This window comes from Tupaia chinensis, unplaced genomic scaffold, assembly GCF_000334495.1.
Source record: "Tupaia chinensis unplaced genomic scaffold, TupChi_1.0 Scaffold000115_1, whole genome shotgun sequence".
Taxonomy (NCBI): Eukaryota; Metazoa; Chordata; class Mammalia; order Scandentia; family Tupaiidae; genus Tupaia; species Tupaia belangeri.
In genome coordinates, this window is record NW_006159579.1 from 473,419 (window position 1) to 491,217 (window position 17,799).

A 17,799-nucleotide genomic window follows, 5' to 3' on the forward strand; every position below is an offset into this window, starting at 1 on the left:
CTCTGCAATCAATAAACCTTTGCTTGTATTCCTGGAGTTTGGAGTGAATCTTTGTCTCACCATAGGAGTTGTTAGGCTTGGGGACAGGACTTCTAAGCACCATCTGGGTCATGTCAGGGTACTGGGAGCCAGGTTGGGCAATGTCCTAGCTGTCTGGGCTACATAGGACCACATGTGACTGAATGTTCAGGGCCTTGACCATCCCCGGGCCTCTGGAATAAGAAAAACAGTGCTTCCCTCCTGCCTTCCCTGTGAGCCTCAAGACCATTCATTGTGAGGTGGCCTTCTGAGTAGGAGACATACATTTTATTGATCTTGGTGGTGTGCTGGGTCTAAGGCCCTCTGAACCATGTTCTTCTTGCCCTGGAAGCGGCCTAACTAGGCTTTCTGTTCCAGCCTGGCCCCTCAAAGTCAATGTATCTTTGACTCTGAAATATGGCTCCCCCTGTGAGCCTCAGTTTCCTTCTCTGTAAAATGGAGATGGCTCCTCCTGTGAGCCTCAGTTTCCTTCTCTGTAAAATGGGGAGAATCATAGCCCACCGTGGAGAACTGTGGTTAGAGATTAGATGAGAGAGAGAGAGCAGTTCCAGGCACATAGTAGGCACTCAGATAGTGTCTTCCGTGGGTGACATCATCGTCACCATCTCTATGGTCTCCAGGATATTGGGCCTTATCATCGAAAGCCCTGCCCATGCAGACAGTGCCTGACTGCCATTGTCTCCCTGGCCTGATGCCAAGAGGTTCAGGACAGACAACAGGGCCTCTGTTCACCGCGGTCGACTACATGGGAGTCCAGCGACATAGCCACTACTCTAACTGCTGGTTCCCAACAGGGCCTCTCTTCTTCAGACCTAAGAGGCTTAGAGGCCTAAGAGCAGCTCATAGCCTAGGGAGGCTGCCCAGGAACGGGTTTCTCCTGTCCACACAACATGGGCCAGGGCAAGAGGGACGGAAGGGACCAGGACTGGACCCTGGGCCAGAGCTCACAGCGTCAGCAACCACTTATTGGGAGCTGCTGGGTGCCAGGCCTGTGCCGAAGCTCCCCAGCCATCCCCGACCCCCAGTCACTCTGGGTGCTCCCCACATATCACATTCACTTATTTTTCTAAATCTTCTTTTTAATTTTGCTAGAGGACACATGCACTTGCCAGAAAGAGACAGAGAGAGAAAGTGTAAAAACTCTACCATAGGAAATAGTTATGGGGCAATCACAACTTCATTTCTCCGTCCTTTTCAGATTTTGAATGTGTGTGTGTGTGTGTGTGTGTGTGTGTGTGTGTGCATGCGCGTGCTGGATCTAGAACGCAAACCTTGTGGTCATGTGGGATCCAGCCGCCTCAACCACCATGGTCTGGCCGCTAAACCTTAATATGTCTGGGTGTGAAGCCCCACTCACAGAGAAGTGGGAAAGTCAGCCTCTACCTCGTCTGAGACAGGTCTACCCTGGCTCTCTAGGGCCATATAATAAAATGTTGCAAGGGGAGAGTGATCCCAAGGGGCCTGGAGGATAGAGCTGGATCTCTGGTCTTTTTTTATTTATTTATCTCTCTCATGAGAGAGTGAAAAAGAGAGAGAAGTGTGCCCCTGAGTGGGCTCTTCACACCATGATCCATCCCCAGCCTCAGCCGGCCAGGATTGTGAGCACACATGCACGAGGCACACCCAGGGATATGGGATGTGAACCCAGGACCTTGCCAATGGGTCATCTCACAGGGTGCTGCATTACCACTGCACCACCAGCTGCCTCAGGACCACTGGTCTTTGGTCCCAGCTGGTGCTGATGAAAGGGTCTTTATCTGAGCCCACATGATCCTGTCAGAGAAGGGCGGCTCTGTCACCCTGGCCAACAGGGACCTAGGGATCCTTCTCCAAACTAGCCGGTTCTGACACCCACGACTTCTGGGCCTTCTGGGGGTCTGTAAGTTGCCCCAGCTTCCTGACCCCCCAGGGACAAGGAGCAGCCCTGAGGCACATGCTCCACATGCTCCCAGAGCTCCCAACAGAACGGAACCCAACCACCCAGCACTCACGGCTTGAGAACACACACACTACTTAGGGCTGTCTGTACTTCCTGCTTCATTTCCCTCCCCTCCCTCCCATGTTCCCTGAAGTCAGCCCCAAAATCAACTACCTGCACTCAGATCCTGGTCTGGGAAAGAAAAAAGAGAAGAAAGAAAGGGAGAGAGGGAGAGAGAGAAAGAAAGGAAAAAAAGAAAAAGAAAGGAAAAAGAAGGTCCTGGCTGCTCCTTTGTCACCCACTCACCTTTGGGTGTCCGCCCCCCCAGTGCCAGACATACTTGCTATGGGCCCTGAAACACATCCATGAACCCTTGAGGCAAGAGCCCCCAGCCCGTGAATTCCAAGATCCCACCACCTCCCTGGGCTGGGAGAGAAAACTCTTCTACTTCCCTCTGAGTCTTAGCCTTTGCAGCAAGCCTAAGCACCCAATGCTGCCTTGGTAGGCCACCCTGCCCCACAGAAGTCACCACCGTCTCAGTCTTGCAGGGGAGACACCCTGCAGCACAGCTGGGCACTGATGGAGGAGACCCAGGCCTCACCCTTTTGCCCTGCTTCTCACTGAATCCACAGCAGGACTGACCCAGTTTACTGATTCTTCAAAATAACTATAACAGGGGCCAGTAGGTGGCGTGGTGCTTAAGGCGTTGGACTCCCACCCACGTAGCCCACAGTGGTTTGAGTCCCTGACCTGGTGGCTTGCTCTCCCTCTCTCTTTCTACCTCTCTCTCATGAGCTCACATGCCCTATAGGAAATTTTAGAACAATAATAACAATTAGATTTTTTTTTCTTTTTAAGGATTTTGCCATAGGGTGTATGCACTTTCCAGAGAGGAGAGAGATGGAGACAGTGAGAGGGAAAGTGAGGTATCACCCTCTATAACAATTACATATATTTTTTTTCTTTTTAAGGATTTTGCCATAGAGTGTGTGCACTTGCCAGAGAGGAGAGAGATGGAGACAGTGAGAGGGAAAGTGAGGTATCACCCTCTAGGTGGGAAAACCACCCCGATATCTCTTCTGCATTCTCCTCCTGGGATTTTGGGTATAGGCGCACGTGTGTCTGGTATGATGTTCAAGCTGCTAGATCTGGAATTTGAACTGTGGTTGGCCATTTGGGAGTCCAGTGCCTTCACCACTATGCCACCCCCAGCCCCAGTAAATCTTTAATTAAAATAATAATAATAATAACAGCTAAGCAGTCTCTATGCCCTGAGAGCTATGCAGTTCCCAGCAGGGGACCAAGCACTTCCTGTGGGATTAACATGCCCATTTTCCAAATCAGTAATGCTCAGGAGAAGCAGTAACGGTGTGTACCCTTCCATGTTCCTCCTTGGGTTTCGTTCTCATGGAAGAGACCCCAGGAAATCTCCCATCTCTTAGCAGAGAAAGTCAATGAGCTAAACAGAGGCAGTCCAGGGGCTCCAGCCAAATTCTTCACTCCTATTTTATTTAGAGGCCAGATTTTGGAAGGGAAGGGAGACCTCTGTGCTTACACTAACAACCTGCAGTGCTCCCAGTGACTCAGATGAAGCGATGAACCAAGAACCTTTCTCAGTCCCAGCCACAGGGAGGACAGCATGCAGCGGTAGGGTTGAGACTTAATCCACAGAAATGAGGGGAACCTACTGACTCGCAAAGCACCTTCCAACCCAGAAAGCCCATGACTTAAAGACTCTGAATTCTAGAGTAAGAATATCCTCTCTGGGACCAGCAGATAGCGTAACAGTTATGTCGCCAGATTCCCACGTAGTCCACGGTTCAAGTCCTGGACCCAGTGACTTAAAACTTACACTGGGCACATGTGCATGTGTGCCAAGATCCCAAGAATGGTGGAGAAGGGATTGCAGTGTGGACATTCCCCCAGGGAATGATTTCTTGCGTCTGTCTCTCTGTCTCTCCAGCAAGCGCACGTGCCCTATAACAAAAATTTCTCTTAAAAAAAAAAAAAAAAAAAAAAAACAGAAAGAAAGAAAAGAATATCCCCTCTAATACCTGCTACCGAATCACTCTGTGAGTCAGTTGCTTTTTGTTTGTTTGTTTGTATAGAGCACATGCACTCACCAGAAAGACAGAGAGAAAGCTCCCCTCACAGGGGATGACTCTAACTCCTTTCTCCTCCATTGTCCTCCTGAGATTCTTAGGCACACATGCACACAAGTGCCTGGTGTGGTTCTCAAACCGCCAGGTCTGGGACTCAAACCACACAGTCGGCCATGTAGAATCCAGCTGCCTTAACCTCCACGCTGCCACTGGCCCAGTCATTTGCTTTGACATTAGCCAAAGTAAGAACTTCAGGACTGCCCTCACATTTCCACTGCAGCTCTGTCTTCTAGAACCCAGCCTCTGACCTCTGGCCCCTTTGTCTGGTGTCCAGCACGTGCTCTGACCATGTCCCTGAGCTACACGAGGAAAGGAAATCGATCACAGTGAAACCCCATGGAAAACCTAAGATGAGTCTCCCCCACCACTGGGAGATCCCACTGGATGGAGTTCCTGACACAGCAGCAGCGTCCACTGGCGGCGCCAGGATTCCCACATGACAGGATGGCCCAGCAGCCTGGCTAGGAGGGAGGGCTCGGAGTCTTGACGCTGCACTGTGTAGTAACACCAAGTTTCCCTCTCGCCAGGTGGCCAACCCCTCCTCACTTTACCTCAGACCATATCCTGTGTGATCTTGAGCAAGGCAATTAACCTGAGTCTCAGCTTCCTCCTTTATAAGTCAGAAACTAAAATAAGTACCTTTGTTTTGATCCCTTCCCCTGAACTGAAATCTATGCGGTTGCCTTAATGGACCTTCACAATACCCACATGATGTAGGTGGATTATGATTTGCATTTTACAGAGACTCTGAAGGAAAAATGACTTGCCCACAGTCACACGGCTCCTGAGTGATAGTAGTGATTTGAACACAGACATACCTGGCAGCAGAGGCCATGCCCTTGGTGCCCACACCACAGCAGAAAATACAGTTTGAGGGCCAGCAGGTGGCATGGTGGTTGAGCAACTGGACTCCCACATGGCCAACTGTAGTTCAAGTCCCAGACCTGGTGATTTGCTTTCTCACTTTCTCTCTATCTCTTTATCTCTGTCTCTGTCTCTCTATTTATACATGTGTGTCTTATGAACACACATGTCCTATAGCAAAATTTAAAGTATATATAATAAATCAAATTTAAATAAATAATTTTTTAAAAAAAGAAATTACAACTTGAATGGCAGCTATAGACAGAGCATGGGGGATGGCTATGAGGTGGCCGCCAGCCTGTCCCACCCCACCTCTGCCCCTCACCTGCTCTCCTCCCCCATCCCACCCCCACGTACGCGTGCACATGCACAGACACACACACACACACACACACACACTCAGGTTCTATGACAGCCATATCCTGCCCGAGGAGCACACAGGCCCTATTCCAGGCTCTGTAGCTCTGATGTTGTTCCAAAGGTTCAGGACCCGCCCTCAGACCACAGGGCCCCCAACCACTTTCTCCCCAGGGTCTGCTGGTATTCGAGACCTGCATCTCCAATTCTGCAGCACATTGGCCCTAGGCCCAGAGCCTGCCCTCAGGCCTCATTGAGCGGCCCTTTGAAGCCAGAAGCCCATGCCAGCTGATGCCACAAGGGCCCCTCCCTCTACCAAAGAGCCCCACTCCCCCCACTCCCCGCCAAAGAGCTCCTGGGAGCTGCAAGCACCTGGAGAGGAGGCCAGGCTCCCTGCCCACTGCCCCGCCCAGTCTTCAGAGCTCAGGTTAAAAAGCTGTCTTCTTCAGACGCTAAGGACAGAGGCCAGAGACAATCCGGACAGTCCCATTCCGGGAGAGGTAAGGACAGGAAACTGACGTGGGCATTCTCAAATATTTCTCAAGTGCCTACAAGATCATGGCAAAGGGTCGCATAGATGCTTAGTGCCAGGAGAAGCTGGGTTCCAATCCCGGTGTGACCACTTACTGTGTCATCGTGGGCAAGTCCTTTCTCCTTTCTGAGCCTCAGCTTCCTCATCTGTAAAATGGGCCTGATAGCAGTGATTCCAGACCCTGTGGTGAGAACTTAGGAGTGTGGTGGAGCTGTCAAGCCCTCAGTGTGTTGCCCTCTAGAAGTTGGGGCTGGTCTGAGATGACTCCGGGAGGGCAGAGAGGACTGGAAGACGGATAGGGCAGGAGAGGGACCGGCTTGGGTGAACTGATTGAGAAAAATGCCTGACATAGAGACCAACTAAATGCGGGTTGGATGAAGAGTGAATGAACTTGAGATCAGTCTGGAAGCAAAACAGGAATAGCTAATGCCATGACTACAAATCCCACAGCCCCAGATTCACATCAGCAAATGACACTCTTTTTTTTTTTCTATGACTTATGTGTTTTGAGTCCCTATGCCGCTCAGTAGAAAAAACCAGGATATTTAAGACAATGCCAGGATATTCCCAACCACATCGGGTCTCCCCCGCTGGTGTGAAGACAGCACTTACCCACAGCATGGCGTCTTCATGGCCCTAGCATGGGCATGAGGAGCAGGGGTGACTCCTCAGTGGGCTGCCCTGGAGATGTCTGCACCCTGTCTGGCCTCTGTCTTGCAGTTCCAGAAGTTTCTTTTCCTGGTGGCGTGCTCTTGCACACTCCGAGTCCCTGTCTCAAGGCTCTAGGGTCCCAGGTAGGCCCTTTTGGCTACTTGGGCAGGGCTGAGGTTTTACTGGCTGGAACTGATACAAACATGTGGGTTGAAATATCTCCCTGCTGCTCAGTAAAGATCCATGGCTCTGAGCTCCCTAAGCACCCACCCTTGTCACCCTGCCCCTCACTCAGAGCCCCCATCCCCTGGCCTCCTCCAGATCCAGAAGCCTCCAGTGTGAAAAGGGAACACTTCATCTTTTACCTCCTCACAAGGTGATCCGGCCGCACAACGGCATGCCAAGTGCTCTGCACACATTGCTGAATGTATTCCTCACGGCCTATGGGTATCTCCATTCTACAGGAGAGAAAACTGAGGCATGAAGAGGTCCGTAACCAGCTCAGGTCACAGTTAGGAAGGGACAGAGCCCGTCCTGAAGCCAGCTCCTGGGTGGGGAAGGGGCTCCAGGCAGGGGGTCTGCAACCGCAGCATGTGGTGGTGAGAGGGACAGGCTCTGTTCAAGGGCCGGTGGGTCTGGAGCTGGGGCAGGGATGAGGCCAGGAAAGCCGGAGAGGTTGTTCAGGCAGAGACAGAACTGGGAGCTGCAAGAACAGGTGCTGGTGAGGACAGGCTCCCATCTCCGAGAAGCTGGTGGTGCAGCAGTAATGCAACTGGGTTCACATCCTGGCCCCTCCCAGAGTATGTGGGCATGCGTGCTCATGCCTGTGACCAGGCCAGCTGAGACTAGGGGTGGATCGTAGCATGAAGACTCCGTTGAGAGTGCCAGTCTCTCTGACTCTGTCTCTCTCAAGGAAGAAATTTCAAAAGGAAAAAATTTAAGAAAAAAAAATCAAGCTCACTACCTCCCTGTGCACAGGTCCTGGCAAGGAGAATGCTGCTGCTCTGGGCACTGCTGCTGTGCTGGAGGCTGCCGCCCCAAGCCCAGGGGGAAGCCCAGCACCTGCTCTTCCTGAGGATCAGCAAGACACAGCTGAAGACAGGTACGGTTTCCAGGGTCCGCTGGAGGAGGCAGGGACTCAGAAAGTCAGGAGCACGACCTCCCTGCTCAAGGCCTCTCCTCTGGCCACCTCCTGCTAGCCACGAAATTCGCCTTCCTTCACCCAGAGCTAACCATGCCTCCCCTGTCCCAATACCTGCCGTGGCTCCCCTGTGCCTCAGGAGCCCCTCCAAGCCTCTGATCCTGGCATTCAAGGCCCTGCATCTCCCACCTCTTCCCCACGACCTTCCCTGACCTCCCCCAGGGACTTCACAGCTCCCTCCTTGGCTTACCCTGTCCCTTCTGCCTAAAATGCTGTCCTTCCTCCCCAACACTGAAGGCTCAGCGCTATCTGCACCCCCACTGGGAATTCCTCCAGACTCCCCCAGGCAGAGGAATCCCACAGGATCCTTCTCTAGAAACCTCTTCCACAGCCTTATCCCAGTGTATCACCCCGCGGTCCTGCCTGGCCATCTCTCTGCCTCCCCCCAACTCTTGGCTGTGAGCTGCTTGTGCCTGTCACCGCCTACCCCGCTCACCACATGCTGGCCTCACCGACCCTTCTCTTCCCTCAACCTGCCGGGCCCATCACCACTTCGGGTCTTTCATGTGCCCGCCTCCTCTGTCTCCATGTTCTCCCCCACAGGACGATCAGTTGATTGTTCATCATTCCTTCACTTGATTCAGGCCTCAGCCCAAATGCCCCCTCCTCAGAGAGGCCCTCTCTGATCATCCTTTCTAAAACAACCCTCATCCCCCTGGTGCACCAGCTTGACTCCATCTGATTTCCTTTGGAGCATTTTCACTTTCGAAAGTGGCCTCGCTTACTGATCTGAGTGCCGGATGGTTCTGTCTCCCGGCTAGAATGTAAGCACCGTTTGGGCAGAGCCATGTGTCAGGCCGGGAGAGGGTCAGGGTTTAACAGAAATACTTGATGCAGAATGACTGTCTACCTGGCTGGCTCGGAGAGGTGCTGGCAGGTGTTTGTCAGATGACCAAATGAAGGGTAAAGCCTCACACCGAGGCGGGCTTTGTGTCCCAGACATTTCAGATCTGCTCTCAGAGCACCACGTCCTGGACCGGCTGGTCAAGATGCCAGTGACGGGGGCCGCAGGTGAAGGCGTCTCTGTCCTAGACCACCTGCCCTTCATAAACGGAGGCCTTGTCAAGAGGAGCAGTGGGCTGAACCTGTCACTGGTCGGGGACCTGCTCTCAGGGAAGACAGTCCCAGAGCTGGGGGTGCTGCTGGGGACAGGCGGGTGAGTACAGGGGCTGCCCCTGGCCTCTCTCCTCCTCTCAGGCAGGGCTATGTTCTCATTCTCACCTGTCAAGTATGTCTTGGGAGTTTCTCTCCAGCCTCAAAAACACCTATGACATGTTTGGGGTTTTGTTTGTTTGTTTAGTTTTTGCACTTTCCAGAGAGAAAGCAACAGAGAGAGGGGAGGGGGAGTGAGAAAGCACCTCCCAGGAGGATGGCCATGCTGCGCTCCCTTCTCCACTCTCCTCTTGAGATTCCGGGCATGCACACACATGTGCTTGGTGTGTTTTTCAAGCTGCCAAGTCAGATCCGGGAGTCAGACAGCGCAGTCGGCCATGTGGGACCCAGCGCCTTAATCACCAGGCCAACAGCTGGCCCTGCACGTGTACTGTTATTACACCTGAAACCTCATCAAGTCATTTGAAATCCTGGAAACAAAGCAGGGCTGAATCAGGGATCATTTAAAAAAAAAAAAAAAAAACAAGAGTGATCTCATCAAAATCCTGGTTTCCGGATTATGCTGGTTTGCTGGGCCTGCCAAGCCAAGCACTGCGAACTGTGTGGCCTACACAACAGAAACCCGCGGGCTCCCCGTTGGGGCTGAATCCGAGGTGTCTGCAGGCTTGCTTCCTTCTACAGACGTGAGCACAGGTGGCTTCCATGTCTCACCCCGCTTCCGGTGGGTTAATGGCAGTCCTTGGTGTTCTCCGCTTGTAGCCATCACCCCGTCTCTGCCGCCTGCTCACTTATTCTCCCTGGACACGTGTCTGGATCTGTGTCCAGTTTTCACCTTTTCATATGGACACGAGTCCTGCCGGAGGAGAGACCGGCCCTACCCCAGGACAACCCCGTCCTGACTAATTACATCTGCAACAACCCAAATTTTAATGAGACCACAGTCCGAGTCCCTGGGGAGTATGTGTGTGTGAGGACTTTAACATATGAATTTGAGAACAGGGGGACACAATTCAACTCATTAGTATGATTCTCCTAAAAACAAAGATGTGGGGGTCAGCAGATAGCATAGCAGTTACATCACTGGACTCCCATATGGCCAACCACAGTTCAAGTCCCAGACCTGGTAGCTTGAAAAATTATGCCAGGCACATGTGCACGTGTGCCCGAGATCTTGGGAGGAGGATAGAGGAGAAGAGACTGCAGTGTAGTCATCCCTCCTGAGGGGTGATTCCTTACTTTCCCTCTCACTGTCTTTGTCTCTCTCTTCCCCATTGAGTCCATGTACCCTAAGTCAAAAACTCTTTTGTTTGTTTGTTTTTGGAAAGGTTTTTGTTATAGGGCGCATGCGCTCACCAGAAAGACAGAGAGAGACAGAGAGACAGAAAGTGAGAAATCACCCCCTGGGGGGGATGGGCATGCCACAGTCCCTTCTCCTCCATTCTCCTCTTGGGATCTTGAGCATGCACGCACATGCACCCAGCATGAATTTAAGCCACTGGGCCCATGACTTGAACCGCGGTCGACTACATGGGAGTCCAGAGACATAGCCATTACGCTAATTGTTGGTCCCGTCAAAAACCTCTTAAAAAAAAAAAAAAGAACAAAGAGTTGGGGACCAGCAGATGGTGTGGCGGTTAAGGCATTAGACGCCCACATGGCTGACGATAGTTCACAGTTGAAAATCACATAGCACATGTGTGTGAGCCCCAAATCCCCAGAAATCCTGAGAGGAAGATGGAGAAGGGATTACGGCGTAGCTATTACCCTGGAAAGGGGAGGTGATTTTTCACTTTCTCTGTCTCTGTCTCTCTCTCTCTCTCCAGCAAGCACACATGCCCTATGGCAAAACAAACAAACAAAAAAAAAAATCTAAAGGGGAAAGAAAAATGAACAAAGGTCTGGCCACACCTGGCCCGGCCTCCCACATGACAGTCTTGGTGTAAGTTCCGTAGCCCCTACGTCAGACCCGCCGCTCTGTCCACTCGCATACATCGCATACATTACCTGCATGACCCTGAAGGCGAGTGAGGGCAGACTCCTGGTAAAGTAGGTACCACTGGTTGGCACATGGTCTGTGAGCTCAGCCCACGCCGCCACGGGCATGCCTCTGGTCTGGCCCCCACACCAGCCAGAGAGCTGGATACTTCCTCAGAGCCCAGACCCCAGAAGAAATGTTTCTGTTAGGGGTGACATGATATGAAATGCCAGGACACTGGGGTGGGTGGGAACACTGCCCAGAGAGGCTTGGCAGGAGGCGACTGTCCCATGCCAAGGCCAGGACTGGCTGCCTGGCCCCATTGCCTGTGCCTCACCTCACCTGCCTGGGCACAGGGCCCTGGCTTGGGAGGGCTGTAGGAATGCCCCACGGAGTCCGAGTCACCCTTACAAACCCCTCCAGAAGGCTCCAAGATGAAGCAGGGACACAGGCTTCAGAGAGACCCTGAGGTTTTCCTCCAGTGCTGGAAGTTGTTGCTGCCTGTTCCAGTGGGCACCGGTGAGACACCAGCTTGTATCAGTGTTCAAAAACACATAAAACTCTGGGCTCCTCCCAGCTCAGGGAGGTGCTGGGACCTGAGGCCACAGATGGAGCAGAAGGCAGAACAGAGGGTCCCAGTAGCTTGCTGGGTGACCACCAGCTATCTTGCCGCCCCTGGTGGTCACCTGCTTGCTTTTCCTTCGCAAACGCTTCTGCTTGAATTCCGGGAAGTTAAATACGGGTAGGAGCACCTCCGTGGCATTCTCTCTGTGTTAGAGAGGTTGACTGAGGCCCAGCACAGGGAAGGGACTTGTCCAGGTCTTCTAGGCTTGGAGAATGGGACTAGAACTATATTCTACAGCTGGAGTGGGGGACCAAGCGAAGGGGCTGTGACAGAACTGCCCCATCCCTCCTGCGCGCTGCCCCTACTCCTGCCAGTCCAGACACTTGGCTGTGCCAGGCTACAGCAAACCACCCCCCCACACTTGCCATGCCTCTCACAGGTTAGTCATAGAAGATGCCCAAGGACCCGAGGTCACCCTGGAAGTCCTAAGCGACAGCCTGCTGCAGGTCACGTTGCGCTGCAAGCTGTACCTCTCGCTCCAGAAGTAAGTATGCAGGGAGGCTCCCTCAGCACACATGTCTCCGGAGGTGGCCACGAGGGGCTGGCCACTGCTGCATGTCACCACCGGGTCACGATAATCCTTCCCTCTTGGGCATGTTTCAAAGTCATCTTTATTGATGGGGAAACTGAGGCCCAGAGTAGTAGAGGGACTTATCCAGGAGCACATAGTGAGACTATTTTAGCAAAGGTTAAAATAAAATCCTCTGAGGGACCAGCAGTTGGCGTAATGGCTATGTCGCTGGACTCCCATGTAGTCGACCACAGTTCAAGTCCCGGACTGAGTGGTACAAACTCACACCGGGCGCGTGTGCGTGCGTGCCCAAGATCCCAAGAGGAGAATGGAGAAGAAGGGATTGTGGCATGGCCATCCCCCCTGGGGGGTGATTTCTCTCTATCTCTCTGTCTCTCTCTGTCTTTCTGGCGAGCACATGCACCCTATAGCAAAAACCTCTCCAGAAAACAAAAAAAAATCTTCTGAGGGACCAGCAGTTGACATAATGGCTATGTTGCTGGACTCCCATGTAGTCGCCAATGGTTCGAGTCCCAGACCCAGTGGCTTAAACTGCCAGGCAGATGTGCATGTGTGCCCAGGATCTTGAGAGGAGAATGGAAAAGGGATTGCAGTGTGGCCATCCCCCTTGGAGAGTGATTTCTCGCTTTCTGTCTCGCTGTCTCTCTCTGTCTTTCTGGTGAGTGCACGCACCCTGTAGAAAAAACCTCTCCGATAAATAAATAAATAAAAATTTAAAAAAATAAAATCCTCTGACTCCCATGCTGAGGGGCTGTGCCCTGAGTAAATCAGCAAGTGGGTACATTAGCGGGATGGCTGGGGCAGGCGGAAGGGTCTGGTACAAGCTGACCTCGGAGTCTAGTGCTCCTGGGGTGGCCAACTTGAGCAAAGGGCGTCCATTCCCTGGTCTCAGTTTCCTCACCTATAAAATGGGTATAATCCATGTTCCCAGGTGCACAAGGCTATCGGGAGGGTTCACCTTCATAATTCTGAGCCATGGATGATTGGACAGACCTGAGGCTGCAGATGCTCCCTGAGCCACGGCAGTGGTGTGCTCCGCTGTCTGCATGCCAAATGGGATATTCTCAAACACCCTTCAGAAATATGTCCGCTGCTGCTTTCCTTACAAAATGCAGCTCTCTTGCTCTAGCTTTCCCTTTTAATAGAACATGAGCACAAAGAGATATTCCTTTGATAGACTCGGGCACAGAGAAATATTCCTGTTATATGATAAATAGATCCTTACCCTGTGGGAATAGTGCAGTGAAAATGCAACTTGACCATCAGCCTGGCGGGGATTGTGGCAACCTGAGATCGGGTGGCTTACCTCAAGGTCACCTTCAGTCCCAGTTACCCCCTTCCCTCCTACCCCCCGCCCCCGTGAGGATGCTGACCAGCTGTTGTCAGACCTCCCAGGTTTTTAGTTTGCTATAGGGCGCATGTGCTCACCGGAAAGAGACAGAAAGAGGGGTGAGAAATCACCCCCCAGTGAGAATGGCCACACCACAATCCCTTCTCCATTCTTATCCTGGGACCTTGGGCACACATGCACATGTACCTGGTGTGATTTTCAAGCCACCAGGCCAGGGACTCAAACCATACAGTCAGCCATGTGGGATCCAGCCACCATCTCCTGGCCCAGTTTTACATATTTCGAATGAATCCTCCTAGTTTTAATTTGAGGCCCCCAGGTAACTGCAGGCTACCAGCTGGTGACCTCTGGCCTCAACCAGGGTTCTGGTGTGGAGCCTGCCCACATGTGTGGTCCCTGCAGGATCCTGAGGCTCGAAGTCATCAAGAACATTCGCATTGGAGTCCGGCTGGAACAGACCGGGAATAAGACCCAGGTGGCCTTCGAGGAGTGCCACACCCCACCCGGATGCCTGAGCATCAAGCTTCTGGAGCAGTGAGTCCCTGCGCCTCCGCGTTCCCCTGGGGCGGGGCCGGATGCCAGGCCTGTGGGCACCGATCCTCCTCGGACACTTGGGGCTGGGATGCCTCTCCCCAGCCCAGCCGTCTAGAGTGACCAGGGCACCAGGGGTCTCTAAGGCTACACCCTGCACGTACTGCCAGGTAGCCCCCGCTGCCTCCACGTTGACTGTCATAGCTCAGTGTTTACCCATGCAGATTTACCCCTCATCTCAGCCCTGCCTAGCCAGGGGGTCCTGGCCAAGCCTCTAAGCCACAGTTTTCCTCACTAGTAACACATGATCACAATACCCAGCCAGGATGGAGTTACTGCAGAGAGGAGATAAACTAACGCATGTGACTCACTTAGCATAGAACCTGCCACAGAAGGTGGCCACTCTCTATCATCCTTACAGTTACTCAGCACAAAACCTCCTCCAGGAAGCCTTCCAGGACTTTCACTGCCAGGTGTGACCTCTCTCTGCTTGAAAACCCAGAGGCCTTTATCAGAGAGAGAAATAAAGAAATAGAGGCAGAGCAAATCAGGAAGAAAAAGAAGAGAAAGAGTGAGCAAGAAACAAGAAGAGGGGAAAGAACAGAGATGGGAAAGGGGAAAACAGAGAGAAGAGGGACGGCGATGTCATGGAGGGGAGGAAGCAGCCGCTCTGGGCCTCCATACTACACAGACCCAAAGGCAGTCTTCCTCAGTCCTGCCCAGACGCTCCGCCCAGCCTCAGTTTCTCAGGCCCCACCAGCTGTCCCCTTCCCTAGGATGGGCCCTGTCCTGGTGAATGAAATGAAGTCTGTGACTAGCGTCCTGGACCAGGCGTTGCCCTACCTCCTACAGAAGATAGTGAGTTGTCAGCCTTCCCTGTCCCGCGGGGAGAAAGCTGTGGCCCCAGGGAGAGTCTTTGACCTTCCTCCGACCCCAGTGAGGACCCTCCTATCCGCCTTTCAGGTGTGCCCTCTGGCCACAAATCTGCTCAATTTGGTGCTGGAAGACCTACTGCACGTGGTTCTGCGTACGTGGCTGCTGGCTGGGAGCAGGGGGTGTTTGCTGTCTCCCTTCTGGGTGCCAGGCACTGTAGTGGGCTCTGGGAATATTGTGGGGAGCAAGATGGACAGGCCTTGCCCATGGGGAGCCTACTTTCTAGTGGAGGAGCAAAGGGACAATAATAGCTTGTGACCTCGTCAAGTCACGTCCGCCTCTGCGCCTCAGTTTCCCAGGCTCTAAAGCAGGGCTAACCAGGGGGCACAGAGGGCGGCTGTGATGGTTCAGATAACCTGGCAGTCATCGCTCAGTAAATGCCGCCTGTTGCAAGAACACGAGCCCAGACCCCAAGGAATGTGAAGCGAAGCAGAGAACGAGCATGGTGCTCCCCTGCCTGGCTGAGCCCCAGGGAGGCTGAGCCCTGTCATTGCCTCACTGTAGCCCCAAGCTTTTCGGGCCCAGATGACTTCCAGTACTTTGTCACCACCACGGAATTCACTGAGGAGGCCATCCTGATGAAAGTCCAGGTGAGCCAGCTCCCGCAGCTGGGGACACCCACTGGTCCGGGGAGGACAATGGGAGGGAGCGTTTCCGCACAGGAGACAGAGAGGAGGAAACAGAAGGAGCGAGCAGAGAAGGAGGGAGAGGAGGAGAAGAGGCCCCACAGGCCCTCAGGAGCAGGAGCTGTGCCGAGTCTGGGAGTCCAGCCACAACCCTGGAGGGCAGGAGAGGTCACCGGGCTATGTGGACAGTGAGTGAGGTCAGGACTGCAGGACCACACAACGGCACAGCTGCAAGGGACCTCTCAGAGGGGGAAACTGAGGCCCCGAAAGGGGGCAAGGCTGGCTGCGCCGGCACCACATCCACCCACTGTGCTTCCCTTCCCCAGGGAATGACAGGGGTAAAGGGGACTCGAGTGGACAGGAGGGAGGCACTGCTAATGAAGCTCAGAAGGCAGCAGGGTTGGATGAGAGAGAAACAAGGAAACGGACTCGCAGGCTCAAAGTCCAGCCCCACCTCTTACCATGTGTGGAACTTAAGCAGGTCCTCGCACTTCTCTGGGCCTCGGTTCTCCTGTCTGTCAGATGGAGACAATGACAGCTGCCATCTCACGCGCCGTTGAGAGGTTCAGATGAACCTGTGCACGTGAACATTCAGCACCGTGCCTGGCACGGGTGAGCCCTCCATGTGCTAGCCAAGGAGCCCCATCCCACTAAACCTCTCTCCTTTCATTTCTCTGAAGTTCATTACCCCCTGTGGCCCGCATCGGAGAACCGCAAGGCCCCGCTACCTGGCCCCACAGTCCCTGCCAAGGTTAGCCCAAGGCAGCATGGCAGACCTGGGCTTTGGGCTGGAAGTCTTCAATGACATCCTGTCCTGCCTGTATACCAGTAAGGAGATCCACGTGGACCCTCGGGACCCCACAGTAAGTGCTCAAGGAAAGGAGGAAGGGTTAGGACAGAACTTTATTGCTCTATATTTTACATGAAGGGACAGCCCAAGACTCGGGTGGTGAAAGTGCCTGTCTGGGTGGGCCTAGGTAAGTCATTTTCATATTTGAAACTCACCTGTAGAACTCCTATTCAGCCTTTAGAACCCAGCATAGAAGTCTCCTCCCATAGAAGACTTCCCTGAATACTCAGGTTCTTTTCTTGTTCCTTTATTGTTAACACTGACCCATTCATTTATGCTGCAAGTCTTTATGGAAGGCCTACTGTGTGCTAGGCCCTAAGCACACAGGGTCTCTGCCCTTGTAGAGCTCAGAGTCTAGTGGAAAGTAGAAACTGAACAAGAAAATAGTTCAATGAGGGGACCAGCAGTTAGCATAATGGCTATGGTGCTGGACTCCCACGTAGCCGACCACGGTTCACGTCCCAGACCCGGTGGCTTAAACTCACGCCGGGCACGTGTGCGTGCGTGCCCAAGATCCTGAGAGGAGAATGGAGGAGAAGGGATTGCGGCGTGGCCATCCCCCCGGGGGGGTGATTTCTTGCTTTCTATCTCTCTGTCTCTCTCTGTCTGGCGAGTGCACATGCCCTATAACAAAGACCTCTCCAAAAAAAAAAAAATAGTTCAATGAGGGGACCAGCAGTTAGCATAATGGCTATGGTGCTGGACTCCCACGTAGCCGACCACGGTTCACGTCCCAGACCCGGTGGCTTAAACTCACGCCGGGCACGTGTGCGTGCGTGCCCAAGATCCTGAGAGGAGAATGGAGGAGAAGGGATTGCGGCGTGGCCATCCCCCCGGGGGGGTGATTTCTTGCTTTCTATCTCTCTGTCTCTCTCTGTCTGGCGAGTGCACATGCCCTATAACAAAGACCTCTCCAAAAAAAAAAAGAATAGTTCAATGAATGAAACAATTTATCTTAAAGAAAGCAGGATAGTGGGGTAGTAAGTGACTAAGTGAGAAGGCTAACCCCAGATGCCCCACCTCCAAGGAGGTGGCCTGATGGTGGCAAGGAAGCATACACAGAGAGATCTGCAAGGATCGGTTCCCAGGGCCAGTGGGGATCAAATGAGGAAGAAATCCAGATCCATCACTCTTCAAAGCCCCCTGCAGCTCTGCACTGCACCCCGAATAGAATCTGTCTCCTCTGGGCAGCTCCTAGGGCCCTGCATGGTCTGGCCCCCGACCACCTCTCCAACCCTGTCTCCTTACAATGCTCCAGCCACCCAGGCCGAGCGCATTCTCAGTTCAGGGCTCTGCACATACTTGTCTCTGCCTGGAGCACTTCCTCACTGATTTCAGTAAAAACGTCATTTTCTCAGACAGCCCCCTCTTGACCAGCTCATGTCAAAATCTAGTGAAGCAGATAGTGTGGTGGTTGAGGATCTGAGGTCCCACATGACTGAGGTTCAAGTCCCAGACCTGGTGGCTTGCTTTCTCACTTTCTCTCTCTCTCTCTTTCTCTCTCTCTCTCTTTCTCTACTTCTTTCTTTCTCTCTCTCT

The 17,799-nt window shown here is 53.0% G+C and overlaps 1 protein-coding gene across 1 annotated transcript in view; it reads left to right on the top strand.

The window, feature by feature from the left end:
- Positions 1–7,516: 7,516 nt before the first annotated feature.
- Positions 7,517–17,799, top strand: part of LOC102477948 (uncharacterized) — a 15,931-nt gene continuing 5,648 nt past the window's right edge. The window contains exons 1-8 of the mRNA XM_006144150.1: positions 7,517–7,625; positions 8,664–8,880; positions 11,817–11,921; positions 13,723–13,854; positions 14,628–14,709; positions 14,815–14,878; positions 15,289–15,374; positions 16,091–16,273. Coding sequence (XP_006144212.1) covers positions 7,517–7,625; positions 8,664–8,880; positions 11,817–11,921; positions 13,723–13,854; positions 14,628–14,709; positions 14,815–14,878; positions 15,289–15,374; positions 16,091–16,273 — 978 coding nt within the window. The remainder of the gene's footprint in view (positions 7,626–8,663; positions 8,881–11,816; positions 11,922–13,722; positions 13,855–14,627; positions 14,710–14,814; positions 14,879–15,288; positions 15,375–16,090; positions 16,274–17,799) is intronic.